At 36.4% G+C, this 24,159-nt stretch overlaps 1 protein-coding gene and 1 pseudogene across 6 annotated transcripts in view; one reads left to right on the forward strand and one right to left on the reverse strand.

The window, feature by feature from the left end:
• Positions 1 to 17,648, forward strand: part of CYP4V2 (cytochrome P450 family 4 subfamily V member 2) — an 84,121-nt gene extending 66,473 nt beyond the window's left edge. For 4 of the 5 annotated variants that reach the window (XM_081045888.1, XM_081045889.1, XM_081045890.1 and 1 more), the window contains 9 exons: positions 17 to 102; positions 867 to 1,057; positions 1,435 to 1,504; positions 4,605 to 4,731; positions 7,178 to 7,363; positions 10,363 to 10,465; positions 14,371 to 14,505; positions 14,596 to 14,775; positions 15,465 to 17,648. In XM_081045888.1, the coding sequence (XP_080902014.1) occupies positions 17 to 102; positions 867 to 1,057; positions 1,435 to 1,504; positions 4,605 to 4,731; positions 7,178 to 7,363; positions 10,363 to 10,465; positions 14,371 to 14,505; positions 14,596 to 14,775; positions 15,465 to 15,637 (1,251 nt within the window). In that variant the 3' untranslated portion in view covers positions 15,638 to 17,648. The remainder of the gene's footprint in view (positions 1 to 16; positions 103 to 866; positions 1,058 to 1,434; positions 1,505 to 4,604; positions 4,732 to 7,177; positions 7,364 to 10,362; positions 10,466 to 14,370; positions 14,506 to 14,595; positions 14,776 to 15,464) is intronic. The other variant, XR_013993191.1, reaches the window with a different exon arrangement.
• Positions 13,025 to 13,988, reverse strand: LOC308496581 (protein SET-like; annotated as a pseudogene). The gene has a single exon. The product of its transcript is annotated as a protein SET-like (transcript).
• Positions 17,649 to 24,159: the final 6,511 nt, after the last annotated feature.

Here is a 24,159-nt window from a genome sequence, read left to right on the forward strand (position 1 = left end):
CTCCTCTCTTTCTAAGGTGATTTTAACTAATTCAAAGGAAATAGACAAATCCTTTATGTATAAGTTCCTAGAACCATGGCTTGGCTTAGGACTTCTTACAAGGTACGTCAGTGTAAATTTCTAAAGCTTTCTTGTGGATAACTTACTTTGTCAGCATTTGACACAAGTTAGCCTTCCTATAGCAAGAATGTACTAGTATCAGGTAGTATGGAGTGGTGGAAGGAAAGGTTGGGTGGAAATGGGCCTTTGACATATAGGAATCCAGGTTGTATAGTAATCTCTAGCCACACTATTCAGTAAAGATGATCACCAGTGTTCCAAGAAGAATTAGAAGGTCCTGAAATAAATGGAGTAAAGAAAAGAAGTATTTGGAGCAGGGAAATTTTGAAAATTCAGTGAAAAAGGCAGTCAGCCTCAAAGATGTATAGTAACCTCAATCCTTGAGCTGGCATGCAGAAATAGGACTCCATTGACTGAGAAAGAGAAAGGTAGGAAATTTGTGGTGACTTTTGAGAATTTAGATAGTAGAGATCAGAGTAGATTCATCGAGCACATCAATCTTTTGAGGACTAAAGTAGTGATAAAGGGGAGGAAATAAATTCTAATCTTTAGAAACTTAGAACTTACAAGTTTAGAAAAATTCTATAATTTTTCAATTTTTATGAATGCTCTTTAAATATTGATATAGAAAAATACCCAAAATATCCATGTTCTGTAACTATATGAATCTTTCTTTGTCATTTTGACCAAAGCATCTGAGAATCTGTAGTTTAAGTTGTTTCAGTAGAATTTTGTTGTCTTGACTATACTTTATTTGTTTAGGACATTGCTTTTCTTTTATTTGTAACCATATATTGTATTTCTAGTACTGGAAACAAATGGCGCTCCCGGAGAAAAATGTTAACACCCACTTTCCATTTTACAATTCTGGAAGATTTCTTAGATGTCATGAATGAACAATCGAATATATTGGTTAATAAGTTAGAAAAACATGTTAACCAAGAAGCATTTAACTGCTTTTTTTACATCACTCTTTGTGCCTTAGATATAATCTGTGGTAAGTCTCACGATTTGTTTATAAAAGTATGGTGTAAGGATAAAATGACCCAAATAGAAAATAACATCCATTGGGAGGCAAATGAAGGGTTTGGAAAGGATATTGGATTCTTCTGGGTAGTCCTATGCTAAATTAGCCACCTTAGAGGCAGCAGCCACTGCGAGGGCTTTGAGAGGAGCAGTCACAGAGCCAACATGTCAGGAAGGTCAGAGGGAAGAAAGGGAATAGGGGAAGCAAAAGGTACAAGAGTGAAAAAGGAGGACGAACAATTCTAAAATATATTAGAACACATGTCTTTTTTCAAGTGTCTACCATTGGAAAATAAACACAAAGTATGTGCATGAATTGAATGGTTGCTTCTCACCCATATTTTGCAGAAACGGCTATGGGCAAGAATATTGGTGCTCAGAGTAATAACGATTCTGAATATGTTCGTGCAGTTTATAGGTAAATGGAGTCCTTTTAATTATTTTAAAAATTGTTTTTGATTAAGGCTTTAAAAATTATCGCTAATAATTTTTTGTCTGTGTTATATTGTTTTCATTGTTTTAGAATTAAACATTATACTAAAAATCAATCTAATCATTTAAGCATGTATTTCAACAGTAGAGGAATGGTGGTATAAATTACAGCACACCCAGATTATGCAGTAATTTTAAATGATTATTTTATAATATTTCAGAGATTACATTATGGTGCTAAGTGATAAAAGAAAGATAAATTATTTTTAATTTTTTATTTTTTCAGGTACAGTTGATATTCAGTATTAGTTTATATTAGTTTCAGGTGTACAGCATAGTGGTTAGACATTTCTATAATTTAAGAAGTGATCCCCTCTCTAATCTAGTACCCACAGGGCACTATACATAGTTGTTGCAACATTACTGACTCTGTTCTCTATGCTGCACTTCACATGTTGGTGACTGTTTTGTAACTACCAATTTGTGTTTCTTCTCTTCACCTTTTTCACCCAACTCACCAAATCCCTTCTCCTCTGGCAACCATCAGTTTGTTCTCTGTATCCATGAGTCTGTTTCTGTTTTGTTTGTTCATTTATTTTGTTCTTTAGATTTCACATTTAAGTGAGATCATATGATATTTCTTTCTTAGTCTGACTTATTTCACTTAGCATAATACCCTCTAGGTCCATTCATGTTCTTGCAAATAGTCAGATTTCATTCTTTTTCATGGCCAGGTAATATTCCATTATATAATATATATGTGTGTGTGTGTGTGTGTATATATATATATATCAGGGGTGCCAAAAAATCTATACAAGTGAACACTTTGTTTTTGTTGCTCAAGCAGTAGTTCGCCATAATTGCAGAAGTCAAACGTGACTTGTATTCATCTTTTGTTATCAGTATATATTATTACAATTTTAATACAGTTTTTCCCTTTCTTAAAATGTATATATATTTTTTGGCATCGTGTGTGTGTGTGTGTCTATCACATCTTTACATCTTTTTTACCCAGTCGTCTATTGATGGACACATGGGTTGCTTCCATATCTTAGCTATTGTAAATAGTGTTGCAATGAACATAGCAGTGCAGATTAGTGTTTTGGATTTCTTAGGATAAATACCCAGGAATAAAATTTCTGGATCATAAGGTAGTTTCATTTTTAATTTTTTGAGGAAACTCCAAACCATTTTTCATAGTGGCTCCACCAATTGGCAATCCCACCAACAGTGTATGAGAGTTCCCTTTTCTCTAAATCCTCTTCAACACTTGTTTGTTGATTTATTGATGGAGGCCATTTTGACAGGTATGAAGTGATATCTCATTGTGGTTTTAATTTGCATTTCTCTAATTATTACTGTCATTGAGCTTTTCATGTCTATTGGCCTCGTATATGTCCTCTTTGGAGAAATGTCTATTCAGATCTTCTGCCCATTTTTAAATTGGATTTTTTTTTGGTGTTAAGTTGTATGAGTTCTTTATAAATTTTGGATATTAACCCCTTATGAGATGTATCACTGGGGAATATCTTCCACCACTCAGTAGGCTATATTTTCATTTTGTTGATTGTTTCCTTTGTTGTGCAAAACTTTTTAGTTTGATGTAGTTCCATTTATTTATTTTTTCTTTTGTTTCCTTTATCCAAGGAGATAGATCATAAAAAATATCACTAAGAGCAATGTCAGAAAGTTTACTGCTCTTATTTTTTTCTAGGAGTTTTATGGTTTCAGGTCTTACATTTAAGTCTTTAATCCATTGTATTTAACCCATACAAGAGTTGATTCTTGTATATGGTATAAGGAGGAGGTCCAGTTTCATTTTTTACATGTATCTGTCCAGTTTTCCCAGCACCATTTATTGAATAGACTGTTTTTACCCCACTGTAAAGTTCTTGCCTCTTTTGTCATAGATTAAATGACCATAAAGGAGTAGGTTTATTTCTGGGATCTCTATTCTGTTCTATTGATCTATGTGTTTGTTTTTATGGAAATACCATGCTATTTTGATTACTATAGTCTTGTGGTATAGTTTGATATCAGATAGCATAAAAATAATCTTTTTAGTATGATGGTATAAAACATTATTCATAGAAAAACTATAATATACTGTACCAGAATGTTAGCTGTGATTATTGTTGTTTTATGTATGTGCTTCTCTTTCTTACTGTGTTTTGTTTTTGTTGTTATTTACAGTTCTTTCCCATATTTTCTGCACTGATTATGTACTATTTTTTAATTGAAATAATCATTTTTACTTTAAAAAATTGCTTTATTATTTAGCCATTAAGAGGCAGGGCCAGGATTTGATTTGATGTATTCTATCTTTAAATCCACTGCTCATTTCACTTCACCTTAAGAAATATTTATTTAGCATATATATAATCTGCCAATCACTATATAAGGTAGTGTTCCATAAAACAGAATAATGGAGATAAGCATTGATTGAAACAAATAAATATAAGCGTAAGTTTTAATAATTGCTTAGAAAGAAAAAATCAAGTTAATATTAGAGAGGAAAACAGGTCCCACAGATTGAGTGACCAGTAAAGGCCTTTCTGAAGAGTTGGTCTCTAAGCCAGTCACAATGGAGGAGATCATGTAGACATCTTTCTGCTGTGTCATTGGAAATGACGAGGAAGATACTCAGGACAGGTATGTGACAGATGGATTTTAATGAACACTTTTCTGTTGAGGAAGACAACTAGTTTTCTGTCACTCCAGAGGAGTGATGTGGCAAATGAGTGGACATTAAAAAAAGCAGATTTCATTTCATCCTGTGGTACAATAGCTACAGGCAGCTGTGGCCGTCTGGAACTCTTCCTGGAAAACAGAAGCAGAGCTCAGATGGCCATCTAGTAAGGATGTTATAATAGATTCTTCTAAAGAGCCCACTCATTTTTTAAGCTTCAGTGGTGTAATAACCCATGCCTTTATTGTTGAGCATAAAGCAGGGATTTCTTAGTAGCCTCTAAGAAGAATCATCATCATTGTCATACATTATGCACATTGAGACCAGGTGCCAAATAGGTGCTCGAGAAATACACATTTTTGATGTATTAACTGATGTATTTTAATCCTATTTATAGAATGAGTGATGTGATATATCGAAGAATGAGAGTGCCTTGGCTCTGGCTTGACTTTTCATTCCTTATGTTTAAAGAAGGATGGGAACACAAAAGGTGCCTAAAGATTGTACATGCTTTTACCAACAATGTAAGTCCTCGATTTTTTTTATTGTGGTGAAACACACATTACATAAAATGTACCATTATAGCCATTTTAAATGTACCATAAAATGGCATTAAGCGCGTTAACAATGTTATGCAACCATCACTGCTATCCATTTCTGGAACTTTTATATGTCCATGATTTTTATGTGTTATTAGTATAACCAGTTTAGGACCATGGAGCCTGTATGTCATCAAGTAATTAAATAACAATGGAAATTATTGAATAATAATGGATTGAATAATAATGGGAAAAAGTAGGTGACATGATTACATTTAAATTAGGTATGCACCAAATATTAATTAAGCACTTAATAGGTGGTAAACAAGTGTTAGAAATATAGTAATGAATGTTCCCTACCCTGAAAGTGGTTATCCTAGTAGGGGAGTTTGTCTATAAACAAGTAATTACAAAATGTGTTATGAGCTATGATGATATATTAACAAACAGGGTGCTACGCTAAAAGAATAAAGAGACAAGAGTCTGTGTTATAAGAATCTTCTGGAAAATGTTTGGATTAGGCAGTAGTTTTCAAAGGCAAAGGGCATTTATAGCAGTATCTTAACTTGGTTCCAATTTTAGTATATGTGCTGCCGAAGCAAGCACTGTATCTTAACTTGGAAAAGAAAAATTAACTAGATATTATTTTCAATAACAAGGAGATAGTAACGTTGTTTTGGATACAGGATATCAGTCTTTGTGTTAAAGATGTGTTTATGAAAAATCAAAATTGAATTGAAAATATACATCAAATTATAACTTAAAGATACTGATAAAAGTGCCTTAGTAATTACTCTTTGTTGTATTTACTCTTCGTTGTAAATTTTGATTTAAAGTATATTGGAATCCCTTCCTTTCAGTGAGGTGCTGCCTCCCATAAACAGATCAAGTGGTTACAGAGTCAGTAGATGTTAGATGAATGAGATCTTGGACTGAGCTGCCCGCAGTGGAGTGGAGTGTAATCACCTGGCGATAGGAAAATGGTGAACAGTTTGTATTCTATAGGTGTAATAACACTTTCCCTCAAATCCCATACATTAATATCAATAATTAATGAATTCCAAATTGGATGGACAATAAATATTTAATAAATATTGAAAATTGCATAGTGAACACTAGGGGTCCACCCAGAATAAAGAAAACATGGTGTTTTGCCTTTCAAAGAACTTGGGATCTGTTCATTCAAACCACTTAGTAGAAGGTTTGGTCAATTGCCTGATAGGAAAAGGAAGTTGAAATGTATAACCAAATTATGTGTATGGGCTTTTATTCTTTTATTCATTCAACAAGTATCTAACTAACATTCTTAGAATGCCAAGCAGTATTGTAAAAGTTGAAAATATATCAATGAACAAAAACATATTGCCGCTACATGGATGATACATTCAATTTGGAGGAGAAAGACACTAAGTAGTAGCAAATACAATAATGTCAGGTGGTAAGTGAAATGGAAAAAAATAAGTAGGCATGGGAAGATAATGAGTGCTAGGGACTAAGGTGGCAATGATCAAGGAAGGTATTTCTGATAGTTTGACCATAAGCAGAGCCTGAAAGAAATGGAGGAGCCAGTCATGCATCTAAGGATAATGCATTCTAGGCAGATGGAACAGCAAGCATACAGAGTGATTCTTATCTCCAATACAACATGTAATTAGAGTGATCTTTACTTAGTCTATTACATAATGACTACATTCTCTCCACCACCTAAACTTTTTCTCATTAACTCATTTAGAACTCGAGGGTCCTTTTCGTAAACTACTACTACTCTATTCCCATGCTGAAAAACTGCAAAAATAGCCCTTGGAAATAATGAATTTGTCTGATATTAAATTTATTTTTATAAGTCTTATCAGGGGCAGCCAGGTGGCTCAGTTGGTTAGAGAACGGGCTCTGAACAACAGGGTTGCAGGTTCCATTCCCACATGGGCCAGTGAGATGCGCCCTCCACAACTAGATTGAAGACAACGAGCTGCCGCTGCGCTTCTGGAAGGATTGCCAGATGGCTCAGCTGGTTAGAGCGCCAGCTCCCAACAGCAAGGTTGCCAGTTCAATTCCTGCATGGGATGGTGGGCTGTGCCCCCTGCAACTAAAGATTGAAAATGGTGACTGGACTTGGAGCTGAGCTGTGCCCTCCATACATAGACTGAAGGACAACGACTTGGAGCTGATGGGCCCTGGAGAAATACACTGTTCCTCCATATTCTCCAATCACCCCCCCCCACACAAAAAAACATGTCTTATCAAATAAGGCCCTAAAAATGTTAACAGGAAGCTTTACTATGTTTTTCACAAAGGCCTAAGTTATTGTTGAGTTAGAAAGAACAGGAAAGTGTAGAAAAAATTAAAGGAGCTAGTATATTTTAATTGGAAAATATATTAGTATGCTATGTCAAATTCCAAACAAAAGCATGTGATTGTTTAAATCTTACAGGTCATCGCTGAACGGGCCAATGAAATGAAGAGGGATGAAGAATGTAAAGGTGATGACAAGGGCACTACCTTCTCCAAAAATAAACGCCAGGCTTTTCTTGACTTGCTTTTGAATGTGACTGATGATGAAGGGAACAAGCTAAGTCATGAAGATATTCGAGAAGAAGTGGACACTTTCATGTTTGAGGTATTTTGTATTATCATGTTAATTTCAGGTGTTATTAAACCAATGCCAATTTTTTGAAAGAATCTTTAGCATGATTTTTAAAAAACTTATTGAAAATTTAAAGTAGCTTAATATAACTGAGAAAGAGTCATTATATTGTAATTAGAAATTACAAAATTTAAGACCCTGATTGAAAAACCAGATCAACATTCTTCTTCAGAAAAAGCTTTTGACTTTTGGTGGGTACAGCGGTATACACATGTTTTTCTCAAGAAAACCTAAGGCTCATCAGACTTTTCCAAGCAGAAGAGCAGTCAGAAATTGCTCTCCATTCTCTTTATTGCTTCGTGCTTCCCGCTTCCTTTTAATCTCCAAAACCTGCAAGTCTGTTTCTTCACTCCCTCATTTTTCAAGTTTTAGACATGAGCGTTTAGCTACTACTGTGAGCTGCCCTAACGAAAGAAGATAATAAGAGCCCTCTAATAGAGAATTTAACCAGTTTGTGATTCTATAAGGATTTCTGGTCTTCATAGTTAAAAAAAGAAAAAAAAAGAAGATGAATATTTGGCAAAGATAATTCTATGTTAAATATTCCAAAGAGTGAATCCCTCAACATATTATTTGAATCCCTCAAATTGTTATAGCATGGGTCTCACAGAATAGTAAAGACAATTAGATGAATGATTTCTAAAGTGCACCAAGAATCGTGCCTGGCACGAAGCATGCAGCACATATTGGCTATTACTTGATGTTGAAGTGGAGACACCTTCTTATGTCTCCATGCACCTTGTTACGTCTCCATCTTCTTATGTCTGCATGCACACATGCACACACACAGATGCACATACCTCCACATTCACACATACACATGCATGTACTCATACACACACATCCATCTCCTACCAGTAACCTCTCGCTTTCCTGAAAACAACCAAACTAAGGATCTCTTTCTTCTAGCTCTAACATTCTTTGAAATTCTAATTTTTTTTTTCTTCACATCAAATAGAGGGATATCATGCACAACTGTGATACTGTGACCTCCTCCATAAGGTTATTACTGCTATGCCATTCATGCCCCAGCTGGCAGCCATTAGATATTAGGGTTTTTGCCCCTTCTCGGTTCCACCAGTGTGCTTCTGTCAACTCTATGCTGTACGTTTTGCTGTCTTCAGGTAGAAAAGAAAATGAAACAGGAAGTTCAGCAACTTCTCTTACACATTTGGGTCAGGATCCCACTAATAAATTCAAGAAAAGCTATTAAAAATTATTTAGCAAGCGCACTTCCTTCTGTGACTTTGGTAATCAGCTGAGTGACATGGGTCAGATCGTGTCTGGAGTTCAGAGTCGTTTCTGTAAAGAAACTGCAAGAGTAAAAAAATACAATGACACACCAATAGCAAAGACTTGTAAACTATATATATTTTCAAAATTGCAGAATAATTCTCAGGGAGCTGTTTGGCAATTTCCGCCCAGAGAATGAAATATTACAGTGATCAGTTGTGTCACTTAGGGAAAATGGAAAAGTAAGATCTTTCATAGAGGAGATAATTTATTTATTTTTTCTAAAAGACTTATTCATAGAGCTATAATATTGTTATTTATTTTCCATATGTTTTTTTCTGAAGGACTTACCATTTTTGCATGTGAAAATATCCTGGTGAGATGGGGATAAGAAATAAGGGGCTAATACACTGAGTGGGCAGAGAATAAAGTTGTCCAGGGTGTTGGTATTAGTATTAGAGCTGGAGTGTCCTTTCCCCAGATCCTCCACTCTCCCAGGGGGGAAGAGTGTGGGCTCTGCTTTGCATCAGACACTCCAAGGGTTCTAGTCTTGCCTCTGCCTCCTATTAAGCTATCTGAACCTGGGAAAGTCATTTAGCTTCTTTTTGGGTCTCAGTTTTTAATCTCTAAAATGTGCATAGTAGTATCAAGTATTCCTGTTTCATGGAGTTTTTGTGAAGAATAATTGATTTCGTTTCTGTAGAGTGTTTAGTATTTTGCCTATACTAACTCCGCAAGGATTAAATGAGACTGTTTATCAATGCCTTGATGTGGAGAATATTACTTAGAACCACACATATACTCCCGCCCTACCTTACAAATAGGAGAAGTTAGAAAAGTACAGATCCAGCAAGTTGGCTTAGGAAAGTCAGACTTTTTTTCTCTGAGTAAAGGTCTAGTGCACTCAGTTTCCTCGGAATGCCTCTTCTCAGTCTGGCCCAGCCACTTCTCACCAAACGTGCAACTCTGTGTGGCCTTGGAATCCCTCTCCAAGGAGAGGCCTCCACTTTGAAGGGATTGTTTTGTTTGTTTGTTTCTCACCAAGGTGAAATACTGTACAAAATTTATTTGTTATGTCCTAGGGTTATAGTACAACAGTAAAATCTGGAGACAATCCCAAATAAAGTTAGCATTCCTAATCTTAATAGAACCATGTTTTTATTTTATTTTATCTTATATTATATTATTTTATTTTATTTTATTTTATTTTATTTATTTATTTATTTATTTATTTATTTTTAATTTTTAAAATTAAAGTTTATTGGGGTGACAGTTGTTAGTAAAGTTACATAAATTTCAGGTATACAATTCTGTATTACATCCTCTGTTAATCACACTATGTGTTCACCACCCAGAGTCAGTTCTCCTTCCATCACCATATATTTGATCCCCCTTACCCTCATCTCCCTCCCCCGTTACCCTCTGGTAACCACTAAACTATTGTCTGTGTCTATGAGATTTTGTTTCTTATTTGTTTGTCTTGTTCTTTTGTTGTTTTTGGTTTATACACCACATATCAGTGAAATCATATGGTTCTCTGCTTTTTCTGTCTGACTTATTTCGCTTAACATTATACTCTCAAGATCCATCCATTTTGTCAGAAATGGTCCTATTTCATCTTTTCTTACCTCCGAATAGTATTCCATTGTGTATATATACCACAACTTTTTAACCATTTGTCTATCGAAGGACATTTTGAACCATGTTTTTTAAACTACTTTTTTTTCTTACACTTGTAGGGCCATGATACAACTGCAGCTGCAATCAATTGGGCCTTATATTTATTGGGTTCTTATCCAGAAGTCCAGAAAACATTGGACAATGAACTGGATGAAGTGTTCGGTATGTTTGGCCCCTTCACTAGTTACACTGTGGGTCTCAAGTCAGCAAATGTCATTCTTACTCCTTCAGGATATGTAATAGGACCTACCCTAAATACACTGTAATAAGCAGGAAGGCTTCCATGTGGGATCCCCTCCAGTACTGGTCTTTGCAAGGTCTCATCCCTTCATATACAGGCATTTGCTAATTGCCTGGCATGTGACAGCACTGGGCTAGATAAACGTTACTGTCTTCAAGGACCTTAATAGATGAATGCTAATAGATGGAACAGACATTGCATATAAAGCATCATGTCACGGCTGTGTGCTTGAGTGATATGAAGAAGGTGCTATTTGATAGCAGACAGGAGAAGGAGGAGCTAGTTAGAGGGGTCAAGGAAAGTGGTTTCATACAGGATTGCTTCTGGCTACAAATGAGAGAAAAGCTGGATTAAGCTGACAGGCCATAAATTTTTACTATATAGCCAGCATTGCCGTCAGATTCTCAAGCTTGTTCTTTTTTTCTCTGTCATCTTTACCATCATGGCTTTTCTTCTCTTCATTGTTGTTCCAGGTTTCATGTTTATCTTTAAGGCAAGAAGAAAGGTGAGGAGGGCATGAAAGATGTATTGGTTTCTTGGGGCTGCTTAACAAATTCTACAAACTACGTGGCTTTAAACAACAGAAATTTATTCTCTCACAGTTCTGGAGGCCAGAGTTCTAAAATCGGTGTCACTGACTGAATCAATGTGGTGGCAGGGTTTAGGGGAAACTCCATTCTTTGTCACTTCTGGTGGATACCAGCATTCCTTGGTTTATGGCCACATCTGTCTCCATCTTCACATCTCTTTCTTTTCTATTATGTGTATGTAAAATGTCTCTCTGCCTCTCTCTTATAAAGACATTTGTGATAGCATTCGAGGCCTACCTGAATAATCCAGAATAATCTCATTTTAAGATGCTTAACTTAATAAAACCTTCAAAGACACCTTTTCCCAAATAAGGTAATATTTACAGGTTCCAGAGATTAGGACCTGGTATATCTGGGGGCAGGATCAGCCTACCACAAAAAGGCTATGCATTGTGCCTCAATGTTATCACATGGCTTCCCATAGCTGGAAGGAAAACGGAAAAGGTTGAGCTGGCCAATCAACAAAGTAGCATCTGATATATTTTCATAAAGAGAAGAAGTGGAGAAGGAGAAAAGGAGAAAGGGGAAGGCATTCAAGAGAGAGGGGAACCAGATAAACAATGGCAGAGTGGAAAAGTTTGGAGGACAATAGTAACTAGCAAGGGACAGGACATTTGGGAGATGTGTTGAGAGGTAAAGTTGGAAAAGTAATTTTGTGTCCATATTTTTTGAGGACTGGAATTTCATATCAAGAGGAAAGGCTATTTTGTAGATTGGAGACAATCTAAAGTTCTTGGCTCTGTTTCAGTCATTTTATTTTTTTCATATCAATTTTAATTCTTCTCAGATCACCTCTGGTGGGTAAATTTAGTATTTAAAAACACACTTCTTTTGGAATATGGTCACATATTTGTATCCTCTACATTTCCTAGTTTATTGCTGGTCTCCCAAATGCTTTCAGATCCCACATAACTAGTAACACCATTATTACTAGAATCTTTATTCCACTGCTTCTCATGTTTTTGTTAATTGTGCCTCACCATTTTTTTCTACCTCCCCCCAGTATTAGTTTTAAAATATTTTGAGCGACTGATCTTTGAATATTGAGATGCAAGTACTAATTACTTTTGTTATTATTATTATTATTATTATTATTATTATTATTATTTTACTGTGGTAAACTTCATGTACCATAAAATTAACCTGTGTGTGTATCTGTGTATGCATTTAGTTTTATCATAAGAAAGCAACTTGTACACTTTCAATGTTTAAAACTAAACATTATCTTTTCTTTCCAGTGAAAGGAAAAGATAATTTAAAAATAAATAAGGACAAAATTACAATAGAGAATGTGAATTCTAAATAAGATTCTACAGGTTTGCTATTCTCCCATCAAGCGGCAAGGCTCAAGTCATCATTAGAGAGAGTTTTATTTTAAAAATGTCATCTTAAACTGCAAGGATGTCCATCACACATCACAATTAAACATGCCAAAGGAGAAGCGATGTTGTCAAAATGCCCACTTAACTCACCCAAACCCACCTTTTGTGCACCTTCTATAAACCTAATTTTTTAACATTGTAATACAATTTTTATGCACAAGACAGTAGACAGACACGTGCTAACTATCTGTATTCACGTAGATGCACAGTGTAATCTCTGAGCCCAATACACAGAGATAGAAGGGGAAAAGCTAGAATTCTATGCACCACTACACAAGGAGGGCTGAGCCCCCTCCAGCCTCCAGCAGAGCTAAGGGAACAGAAAGTTTTCCCACAGAGCATGGTGGTGTTGATTCCATAAAGTTTTTGTTGAGACAGGAAGGGATAAAAATGAATTTGGAACAGAATGAGGTAGAGATTCTTTCACCAGTATTCTGCTCAAGGTATTTCCCCCCAAAATAAGTTGAGAACTAGAGTGTAAAGGAGAACTGAGATCCATTAGTATTCCTTATTCATCTTGTCCTTCACCCTGCCCTCCTTCCTCCCCCTCATCATTTTCTTCCCCTTCATCCTCATTCCCTTCTTCATTATCTTTCAATCCTCCTTCTCCTGCATCATCATCTCATCCTCTTCTCCTTCTCTTCCTTCTTTATCATCATCGTCTTTTTCTTCTCCTTCCCCTTATTTATCATCCATGTCAGGACCCAAGGTGTGCTGTATTGTATTTTGCCAAATATCATCTTTGATGACCTCTCCCAACTCATCTGTACTGCTTCAGAATGGCCGTAAACCAGAGGAAAAAAAAAATCCCTCTTGTTCCTCATGCTGTCTCTTCCTGCTGGCTTCATTCTGCATTTGAATTGAACATTTCATCAAATCCTTTCCAGATTTCTACATTGATTTCTGTGGACTTTGAAGATGGATCACCACTCTCACTCAGATGAAATTCTTTGGGGAGAACTTTATTTTCAAAGGAAGGGTTTCTATCAAAGTGAAAATCTGTTCTGTGACCTGATTTAATATTTTTAAATTCTGTCACTTCAGTTATGGTCAAATAACACAGTGCCTTTTCATCGTCCTCCCCAGGAAGTGCAGGCTTAGGGATAGTTGACAATTGTTACCCCAAAATTTGAGATTTTGGCAATTAATTACAGTCTCTTCTGAAAAAAATGATTGGTGGAGTTATGTTTCTGTTCTACCTTCAAAATCTCCTCACTGGCTTCTTCATTGCATCAGTTTATTTCAATTTGTAATTAATCAATATGTTCAGTTGCTTCTTGCTTTTTCTCCCTTTGGCAAATCCAGAGAGATTGATGTGTCCTCCAGCCTGGAGGTAGGAGGCAGTCTTGGTTTCTTTTTTGAGGTGAGAACAAAGGGCATTTGGAGCCAAGCTCAGGGGAAAGACCAAGAATCTGACCCAAGAAAAGATACACTTCTGGAAGAAGCTCTAAGAACTCAAAATGAACCATTTTAAGTGTAGAATTTAGTGTATTCACAATGTTGTGCAAATATCACCTCTATCTAATTTCAAAACATTTCAGCACCCCAAAAAGAAACCCTGTACCATTAATCAGCCACTTCCCTTCTCTCTTCCTCCACCTCCTGGCAATACCTAATTTCTATCTCTATGGATTTATCTACTCTGTGTACTTCTTATATGACCTTTTGTGTCTTGTTTCTTTTACTTAGTATATTATGTCATTTTATTTTGATTATCTATAATATTAGAAATTCTACTTTAGCTGTGGGAATTTGACATTCAATGTATTGATTAAATTATTCTTCTTTGCTATCTTATCCCCCAAGCCCTAATAATATTTTCATTTATTTTATTTATTTCATGTATTTAATCAGGGAAGTCTGATCGTCCTGCTACCTTAGAAGACCTGAAGAAACTTAAATATCTGGAATGCGTTATTAAGGAGACCCTTCGTATTTTTCCTTCTGTTCCTATGATCGCCCGTAACCTTAATCAAAATTGCAAAGTTGGTAAGAGTTCTATAATTAAAGCAGTAAGGAGAATGGATTTTTGATGTCTGTCTTGCCCAATTCTCATGTATATTGCTTACTTCTTGACAGGGGGCTACGACATCGCGAAAGGCTCCCAAGCACTCATTGTTTTCTATGCACTGCATAGAGACCCAAAATACTTCCCAGATCCTGAAGAATTTAAGCCAGAGCGATTCTTTCCCGAGAATTCGAAAGGACGCCATCCGTACGCATATGTACCCTTCTCTGCTGGACCCAGAAACTGCATAGGTTTGTATTCAGAATTGGTTTGACCGTTAGGCACCCGTGGTAGTGAGGTTCTCACAATAATTTCTTTGAGATGTACTATCCCATGTACAAGTCTTTTAAAAAAATAGTTGTTTTATTTTTTTCTCCACTTTACTATACATTATTGACTTCAAATATGACTGTCATAAAGTGTATTGGTCTCTTAGGGCTGTCATAATAAAGTACCACAGACTGGGTAGCTTAAACAACAGGAATGTATTTCCTCACAGTTGTGAAGGCTAGAAGTCAAAGATCAAGCTGTCAGTAGGGCTGGTTTCTTCTGAGGCCTCACACCTTTGTGGAGATGGCTATTTTCTCCCTATGCTTCCACACAGTTTTTCCTCTGTGTGTATCTGTGTCCTGATACGTAGTTGGTAACTCTATAGTAAATTACATTAAAGGTCCACTAAAAAAGCATTTGAGAGTAGTGATTCTCATGCGTCAAAGAAAAATACAGATTCCTAGCCTACCTCAGCTATTCAGATGCATAGGGTGGGATCGGGGAAGGGCCCTCAAGAATCTTCATTTTTAACAAGCATCCCAGGTGATTCTACTTCCTCCAGGGCCTTCTGTGAAAATGTCACATTGCTTGCTTCCTCTAATAGGATCTGTTCTTTCTCACATTTGAGAAACATATGTAATTACAGTGATTTATTTACATTAATTTGAAGGTCAAAGATTTGCCATGATGGAAGAAAAGACCATACTTTCCTGCATCCTGAGGCATTTTTGGATAGAATCCACCCAGAAAAGAGAAGAACTTGGTCTGTCAGGAGAGCTGATTCTTCGTCCAACTAATGGCATCTGGATCAAGATGAAGAGGAGAAACACAGATGAATCCTAAGTGTGTTATTGGGCTGTGCCCTTTTCACAAATAAGGCCTTTCTGTAACGGAAGCTTTGCATTTACAATTTACAGGTCACAAATTCAATATTCTTAATCCCTAGACCTAATTGTTTCTTGTCCTCACTTACCTTAGGGTCAAGTGTAACAAAGAAAAAGTTTTTATATTTTCATCACCACCATAGTTCTTACCCCTGGTCTTAATCCCAAAAGTAGAGTTAACTGATATCAGTTCCCAAATAAGAATACACAAGTTTCTCAACAGAGGGAAATTTCAACTGATAGACACAAAGGATATAATTCAGTTGGGGTCCCAGAATTTTTTAACTTATTCTCGTTGACTCAGGAACATAAATATGCATGTATACATATACATTTAATTTGAAAAGGGTAAGTGATTAAGCACTTAGATTTAAAGAGCTTAAGTTTTTAAAATTGTATCAATGGCATCAGTTATGAGAATTATTATGATGATACTTTTCAGATTTTATCAATTAGAATAGATGATTTATAAATTGACTCAGGTTCTGTTCTCGTTTGACTGTATTTATAGGCTTCATTTTATTCTACCTAATATCACGATTACCTTTGTATATCACATATTATTGGGAGAGATTCCTCCTCGTAATCTTCAATCCCTCGCAGTGCCTTATAAGGTTGATTAATGGCTTTTGGAGCCGGAAGGACCTTAGAGTTCATCTAGTTATACTCCTTTTTATCAGAAGTAAGGGAATAAGATCAATGAGAAGGTAAGTTTCTGTCCAAGTCATGCCACTGGTGGGTGACAGGGCTGGAAATAGGTAGAGGCCTATATTCTAAACCTCTCTACTTCCAATATGATACACAATATTCTATTGTTTTATGAAACTCAGGCCTATAGCTAGGTGTATTATCAGAACACAGATATTCTGCCTCTGATTTTTGGCATATTTCTTCTAAATTCTTCCATCATTAAGGAAAATAGAAGCCTTTCATCTATATTTAGTAACTCAGTAATGTCTCACTTAGTTTAGGGTTAAGCTTCCAGGAAATTCAATCTTCCAGAACATACCTATCAAGCTGATAACTGACACACATCCCTTGAATTTTAATTCCATCGATAATATCTCTATTCCCTCACTGAGTGACTTTAAAAAACTTTTTTTAAATTAATAATTTAAATAAGATTGTTTCTTCAGTTTTCTCAAGGCAATAGCAGAGAGAAACAACAAAGAAGGAGAATGTAATATGTATTCTTCAGTGGATCTCAAAGGAAGAGATTACAAAACCAAAGCCATAATACAGTCTGGGACATTTAGGCCAGTGTAAACAGCTCTACCCACTTTATTATCTCAAAGAGCCCCAGTGCAGACAAGTCAGTCCCTAAGTGGATGAGAAACATTCAAGAAAGTATATTATATAGTAAAAAATGATTCCCATCACATGGCAAATTTCATTATCTAGAAGTGGATATATGTAGAAACTCTGTTCTGAGATAACTTTGGATAATTAAATTTTTAGTCATGAAAATTAGTATTATTTTGGATCAAATATATGGTGATGGAAGGAGAACTGACTCTGGGTGGTGAACACACAATGGGATTTATAGATACAGAATTGTACACCTGAAATCTATGTAACTTTACTAACAATTGTCACCCCAATAAACTTTAATTTAAAAAATAGTATTATTTCTCAATTTTATGCACTTGTATTTAAACTTTGCCTTTTTAAAAAATTTTTTTAGTGACCTTACACTAGACATGAAATTACATTTAAAGATTTAAAGTAAAACATTGCTTAATGTTATCTTTTGACCTAACATCTTCATTTAGCTCCAGAATAATTTACTATTCATATGGGAAATTCACCTAAACTCTGTCACAATTGGAATGGAGAAATTATATCATGGTCTATAGTATCAAAATCAAGATGCTGATTTTTTTTAATAAGAAGATTATTGAATATCTATTTGTCTTGCTCCTGCTTGAAAGTGATAACTTTAAAAAATAATAAATTACATTTTAAACATGGGTGTCATATTTTATTCTAAGAATTGATGTCAGTTTGAAATACAGATAATTTTAAAAGATCAATTAGTGGGTGACTGATAATGAGTAAGAAAAGACATAACACATATGAGTTAATATCATTAGTGTCATTCAAGACTTTCTAACAAAATGATCCTTGTGCCATTATCATCGACTGATTTCAAGTCTCCCTGACTTAGAAAAATATACTAGAGTAGAAATAGACATACCAGAACATGATGCTCAGCTGATAGCAGACAGTGAAATCTCTTAGGACTACCTGGGAATTGGCAAAACCCATAAGCATCTGTTGGGTCCCAGGGATTTACAGTCTGGGAACCTCTCTAGGTGACAAACTGGTACATTGATGCTCTATTTATTGTCATAGACAACTGAAGAATGTCACTTTCTGGACCAATTTCTCACCTGTCTCACAATTAAAGAGATTCTGGTCACAAAAAGATCAATTTTTATCTCGGAATGTATCTAGAAGATCAAAATGTATTTCTTTCTAGTACCTAATGATATGCCGGTGTGTGTGTGTATGTTATGTGCTGTTAGCTTCAACTCCTGGTGACCCTATGGATGAGTGATGTCCGCAGTGTCCTGTCCTCAGAAGCCCTGCTCAGCAACTGTAGATGCATGCTTAGGGCTTCTTTTATGGAGTCAGTCCATCTCATATTTGGTCTTACTCTTGTCTTGCTGCCTTCTATTTTTTCCAGCAGTATTGTCTTTTCCAAATAATTCTGCCTTCTCATGATATGCCTGAAGTAGGACAATTTCAGTTTTGTCATTTTTTGCCTCCAGTAATGTTTCAGGCTGAATTTTCTCTAAGACTCACTATCTTTCTGACTGTCTTAGGTATCTGTAGAGCTCAACTCCAACACCATACTTCATATTGAATCAATTATTTTTTTTCTGTCAGCCTCCTTCACTGTCCAACTTTTGCATGCATACAGGGAAATTGGGAATATTGGGGTGTGGATAATTTCAGTCTTGGTCTCTAATGACACATTGCTCTTGATCTTTACTAATTCTTCCATTGCTGCCCTTCCGAGTCTCAGGCTTCTCTTGGTTTCTTGGTTCCAGTCTCCATTTGAATTTACATATTTTTAGTCTGCCTAGAAACCCCCTTTGTCTAGGAACAGCACCCTCTATATTTTTGGAACTATCCTGTGACAAATCCACCCCCCTTCTGTTCTCATCCTTTTGTTTCCCCAACATACAAACTGTAAGCATGTGGTTCTAGTTGATGCTGCCATGTTCTTAGGCAATCCCACTCTCTCGACTTCAGTTGATTGACCCAAGCAGAGTCCAATCAGAGTTCTCCCCATGGGTTTTCCCAGCTAGAATTGAAGAAGAGACAGTTAATCTCCCTTGCTAGAAACTTCAAGTTGTGAGACTGGGGATCAATTGTCAATTGAACTCCTGGAGCAGCTGCTAAGAAATTGAATAAAGTTGATGAGTAGAAAAGATGCAGAGATAAGTAATGGCGAGAATCCTGGGTCTGAGTCCCATGTTCCAAGATAATGCTGAGTTTTATCTGTGTAGCTGCCCTGTCCTCTGTCCAACCCTACCTTGGAGTCCAAGAGACAGGATATTGCCATTTTGCTTACATTGATTGTCTTTCACTTCTAACCAAAAGCAACGTAGTGTTTGTCAGGTCAGCTTCAGGGTGAAGAAAGGTGCCTCATTCTTTGGACAAGAATTTAGGTCTTCATCTTATTTCAGTACCTCTCCTCTAGGCTAGAATACCATGCATAAGATATGTCTGCTAGACATTTAAGTGTAATAGCATTTTAAAAATTGAGATATAATTGAGATAATACATCACTTTCAGGTGTACAACATAATGATTTGATATTTGTATATATTGCTAAATGATAAATGAAATAGCATTTGAGAAAATGCGGGGTTTTTATCTTACCTTAATAGTAGGAAAATTTAAAGTACAGTGTTTCATTTATGAATACAGCTGGGTTTAGCCTAACACAACAATCTAGTTTCTTAACTCTATCCTGATTTATTCCTCAGACTAGTGTGTTGTTTTTTCCCCTGCATTAATTAAACCAGGTTCATCCTGGTTTGCCATCTAGCTTGCTGTATTCCAAATTTCACTGACAAACCTCTCATCTGTAATTACTGTTAACTGACTCTGTGTATTCTTTCCTCAGCTCCTTGTCCAGAAATTCACCAAATGGGTTATTCTTTGAGATTTTGGGGCCAAATTCAATTTCCAAATTAACTCTCAATGGTAGCTGTTCCTACTCCTGCTCTTGTGATCTTAGGAGATACATTTTTAACACTTTATTTTTCTTTCCTATCATTATCTATCCTCTTACCCATCATTTTCTTTTTGTTGTGGTTTATATTTACTAATTCCCTTTTTTTCCTGATATTAATCAACTTGTGTTTCATGGAAGTAAAGACTATACTACAATTCATGTTCCTATGTAAAACCATAGGATAATCTTTTCTTCCAAAGAAAAAATGTCACAGTATTTAGAAATAATTTTCTTATTTCTAGAATGTTTTAAACTTATTTTTAAATACTATATATAGTTTTAAAATTTATGTTTTAGCTGAATGGTAAAGAAAATGTAGACACAGAAAAGCTCACAAGGGAATCTTAGAAAGGAGACTTAACTCTTTTTTACTATATTGTAACTTTGGCCTCGTTTCTTATTCAAATCAATCTCTAATGTCATGCTTATGAAAATAGAATAATTTAAAACTTAATGCACTAAGGCACAATTAATTTTTTTCACATGCCCATAGCACCGTAAGAGTGTGGTTGTGCTTCAGGCTTTTCGGCCTTCATGAATTAATTGTTACAATCATCAATAATGTTTGATGTTGTAATCCATGTTGTTTTAGAAAGCCAAGGACTTCAGCATCTCACAGTGATGCAATAGGATGGAACCTCAAGAGGACATTCCCCTCACCAAAAGACATTCACAGAATTAGGGTCAGTCTGGCTTTTAGTCTAATAATCATCTTCAGTGACATCCAAGACCAGAAGCTCATCTTCACTTACAATGGTGCCAGTGACTCTTAGTGTGAATTAGATGGTGCACAGCTGTGGGTGAAAGGAAGATCTTATCCTCAATCTGGATTTTTTGGTTGTTTTAAACAACATTTAATTCCTTATTCACTTATTTATTCATCATTTCACTCTTTTATTCAATGAATGTCTGCCAAGTGCAATTCAGGGCGCTGGGGACAGACAGCAAATGTACTTAGTCCCAGGCCTAACAACAAGATATGAGGAGTGGGCAGCAGAACAATCACATAAAAATGAACAAATAGGTAACATAATGTCAGACAGTGGTAAGTGCTATGAAGAAAAATCAAGCAATGCCTTTTTAGGTGAGATGCTTAAAGATGGCATCTCATGTTTTCCACTGCCTTCTTTCTTTTTTTTCATTCCTTACAAATAGCGATTTAGCACTCTCTTTATTGTGCCCTCCTCCTTCCAGATAACACCTGATCACAAGGACAGTGACAGCTCATCTGTTAAAATACTTATTTTTTGTTTATTCTGTTAATAGATATTTTTATTTGCCTACTTATTATAGTGGTATATTATAATTATAATGGTAATATTATAATTCTCACTGAAGTGCACTGAGAAGAGTAGAGCCTAACATATGACCCTTCTTAGGGACCTTTGATGCCATAGGGACACAAACAGCCAAAATCCTTTGTGAGTCAAAAGTGACCACTGAAGACCTTTCTCAGTGAACTCAGATTCATTTCTTAATGTGCAGTGCAAGGTAGCGTTTATTTGTCTGTTTCTTTCCTGGTGGGCCCATCTCCTGGCCACACAGCGGATTCATCAGAGAATCAGGGCTTTCCCCCTTCTATTGAAGACCATTGGCAGATCATTGCTCTGCCTCTGGCCCATCTTCCCACCAAGGCTCCTTCTGCTCCCTTAGGGACTCTCCAACCCCTCACCTCAAAAGTGTCCAACTCCAAAATCCCCTTTCTCCAGGTCACCGTCACTTCAGATGAAATTACCTTCTCTATTAGTGCTCTTTTGCTGCCTCACAAATTGCTACAATCTTAGCCGTTTAAAACAACACTCATGTATTATTTCATAGTTCTGTAAGTCAGTAGATAGGCTTAGCTGTTTGATTTTTCACAAGCCCAGAATCAAGGTGTGGATATTTGGGGGGAAGAATCCTCTTCCAAGTGCATTCAGTTTGTTGGAAGTGATTCAGTTTCTTGTGATTGTAGGACTGAATTCTCCCTTTTCTTTCTGGCTTTGGGCCAGAGCCCACTCTCAGCCCTAGGGGCCACTCTCAGGTGTTTGCCCCAGGCCTTGTCCATCTCAAAGCCACAATGGAGAGTTTCTCTCCTGTCAAATCTCTCTCGAACTGAACTTCAAACCTCTCGGACTTCTATGTTAACAGCAGAAGACTGTTTTTAAAGGGCTTGTGTGATGAGATTAGGCATACCCAGATAATCTCCATTTCAGCTAGCTCAAAAGGGACTGTTCAGTAATTTAGTAACTTTAATTCCATCTGCATGTTATGTTCTGTAACAGAGCATACTCATGGTCAGACAGGCCGTCCCATCTTACTCAGTCCTGGGGTTAGAGTGGGAAATCTTGGGGAACATTTTAGAATTCTGCCCATCACTGACTCCTCAACTTAATTCTGATCTGGCTCTTCTAAATAGACAAAGTTTTAGTTTTATGGTATTATTAGAACATTACTTACAGTGTTTCCCCAAAAATAAGACCTAACTGCACAATCAGCTCTAATGCGTTCTTTAGGAGCAAAAATTAATGTAAGACCTGGTCTTATATTATAGTAAAAAAGAACCGGGTCTGTGGGGACGGAGTCCCAGAGAGCAGTTTCCGGGCTCTTGACCTCATGTGGAAAGATGCTGGCTCGGATAGTAGATGGCCATCAGCTGTGACTGGTTGGCCATCAGCCAGAACCAGTTAGCCATTTGCCACTGACATAATTGCTGTGGCTAAGCTAGCAAGTGCGGATTGCAGTTAGCAAGTGGGGTGGGTTGGTTGGCAGAGAAGCGGCCGGCAAGAATATAGAGATATGATTCCCCTATCTATGGCTCTGTTGATGTTCTCTTTTGGCCTCACTATATCCTGTGTTCTTATGCAGGGAGTGGGACCAGAGATCTCGCATGACACCCCGCATGACAGGGTCTTATATTAATTTTTGCTCCAAAAGATGCATTAGAGCTGATTGTCCAGCTAGGTCTTATTTTTGGGGAAACACAGTACATTTAACTGTAAGAAAAATTCAAATAAAACAGAAGTATGCTTAAATAGGTTGAAATCTGTAATCACACCTTCTAGAGAAACAATCTGTGAGGGTTTCTGCTGTGACATGGAAGGCAGGATAGCTTTGTCCCAATCATTTTTTTTCTTTTTTCTGTTGAGGCTGCTAGCTGATAAGATCCCAACTTTTAATTCTTTTATGATGCACATGGCAGAGGATTTTCTTTTGTTGATTACTGGTATATCACTTGATACCCTGAATCTAAAATGCAGTACAGCATACATATTGAAATAAGCTACTTCATTACAGCCATACATTATTTTACTGACAACATTATCCTACATTTTTAATAAGCACAGTTTTGCATTGCAGTAATATACATTAACTATTTACTGAAGAACCAACTCCCTAAAAATCTAATTTTCTAGTCAAAATGATGTGCCACAATTTTAAAGAATAGTTAGAAAACAAAGGAAAGGTAGTGGGCAAGTGAATATGGTCTTTAGATATTTTAAAAAGCACCAGGAGTATAAATTATTTTGTGTGGATCTAGTAGGCAAATCTAGGACTGAAGGATAAAAGTTGCAAGGATGTGTATTTCAGTGTGTAGGGAGAATTTTTTTCTGAAAAAATTAAAATAGAACTCCCTGAGCAGGACAGTCTCCTGGGAAAATCAGAAAGCATGCTGCTTTGCAGTCGAGGCATCCTGACAGAAATCTAAACTCTATGAGAGGAGGGCTAAACAGCAGGTTTCTATCTACTTTATCTGAAAAGGGTCAGTTAGTAAATATTTTCACCTTTGCAGGCCAAACTATCTCTATCACAACTAGTACTTAACCCCAGTTTTTGGGTGAAAGCAAGCATATATATGAAGGCCTGACAATTAAGTTCGTGAACTCATCCTAGAAAAAAGTGCTACATACCTCATTACTGAATATCACTATGGTCACCTTCGAAGTCCTCCCCTTAGGAAGCTATGCACTGACACTAGTGCCTATTTCACGCTTCAAAGCAATTTTGGAACTGTTTTTCTGGAATGGCCATCAGAATTGTCATCGTATTACCCTTGATGTCCTAAGTATCATCAAAATGTCTTCCTTTCAACATTTCCTTTATCTTTGGATAAAGAAAGAAGTCATTGGGGGCCAGATCAGGTGAATAGGGAGGGTGTTCTAATACAGTTATTTGTTTACTGGCTAAAAGCGCCCTCACAGACAGTGCCGTGTGAGCTGGTGCATTGTCGTGATGCAAGAGCCATGAAT

This window comes from Rhinolophus hipposideros (assembly GCF_964194185.1).
Source record: "Rhinolophus hipposideros genome assembly, chromosome: 4".
NCBI classification, from domain to species: domain Eukaryota; kingdom Metazoa; phylum Chordata; class Mammalia; order Chiroptera; family Rhinolophidae; genus Rhinolophus; species Rhinolophus hipposideros.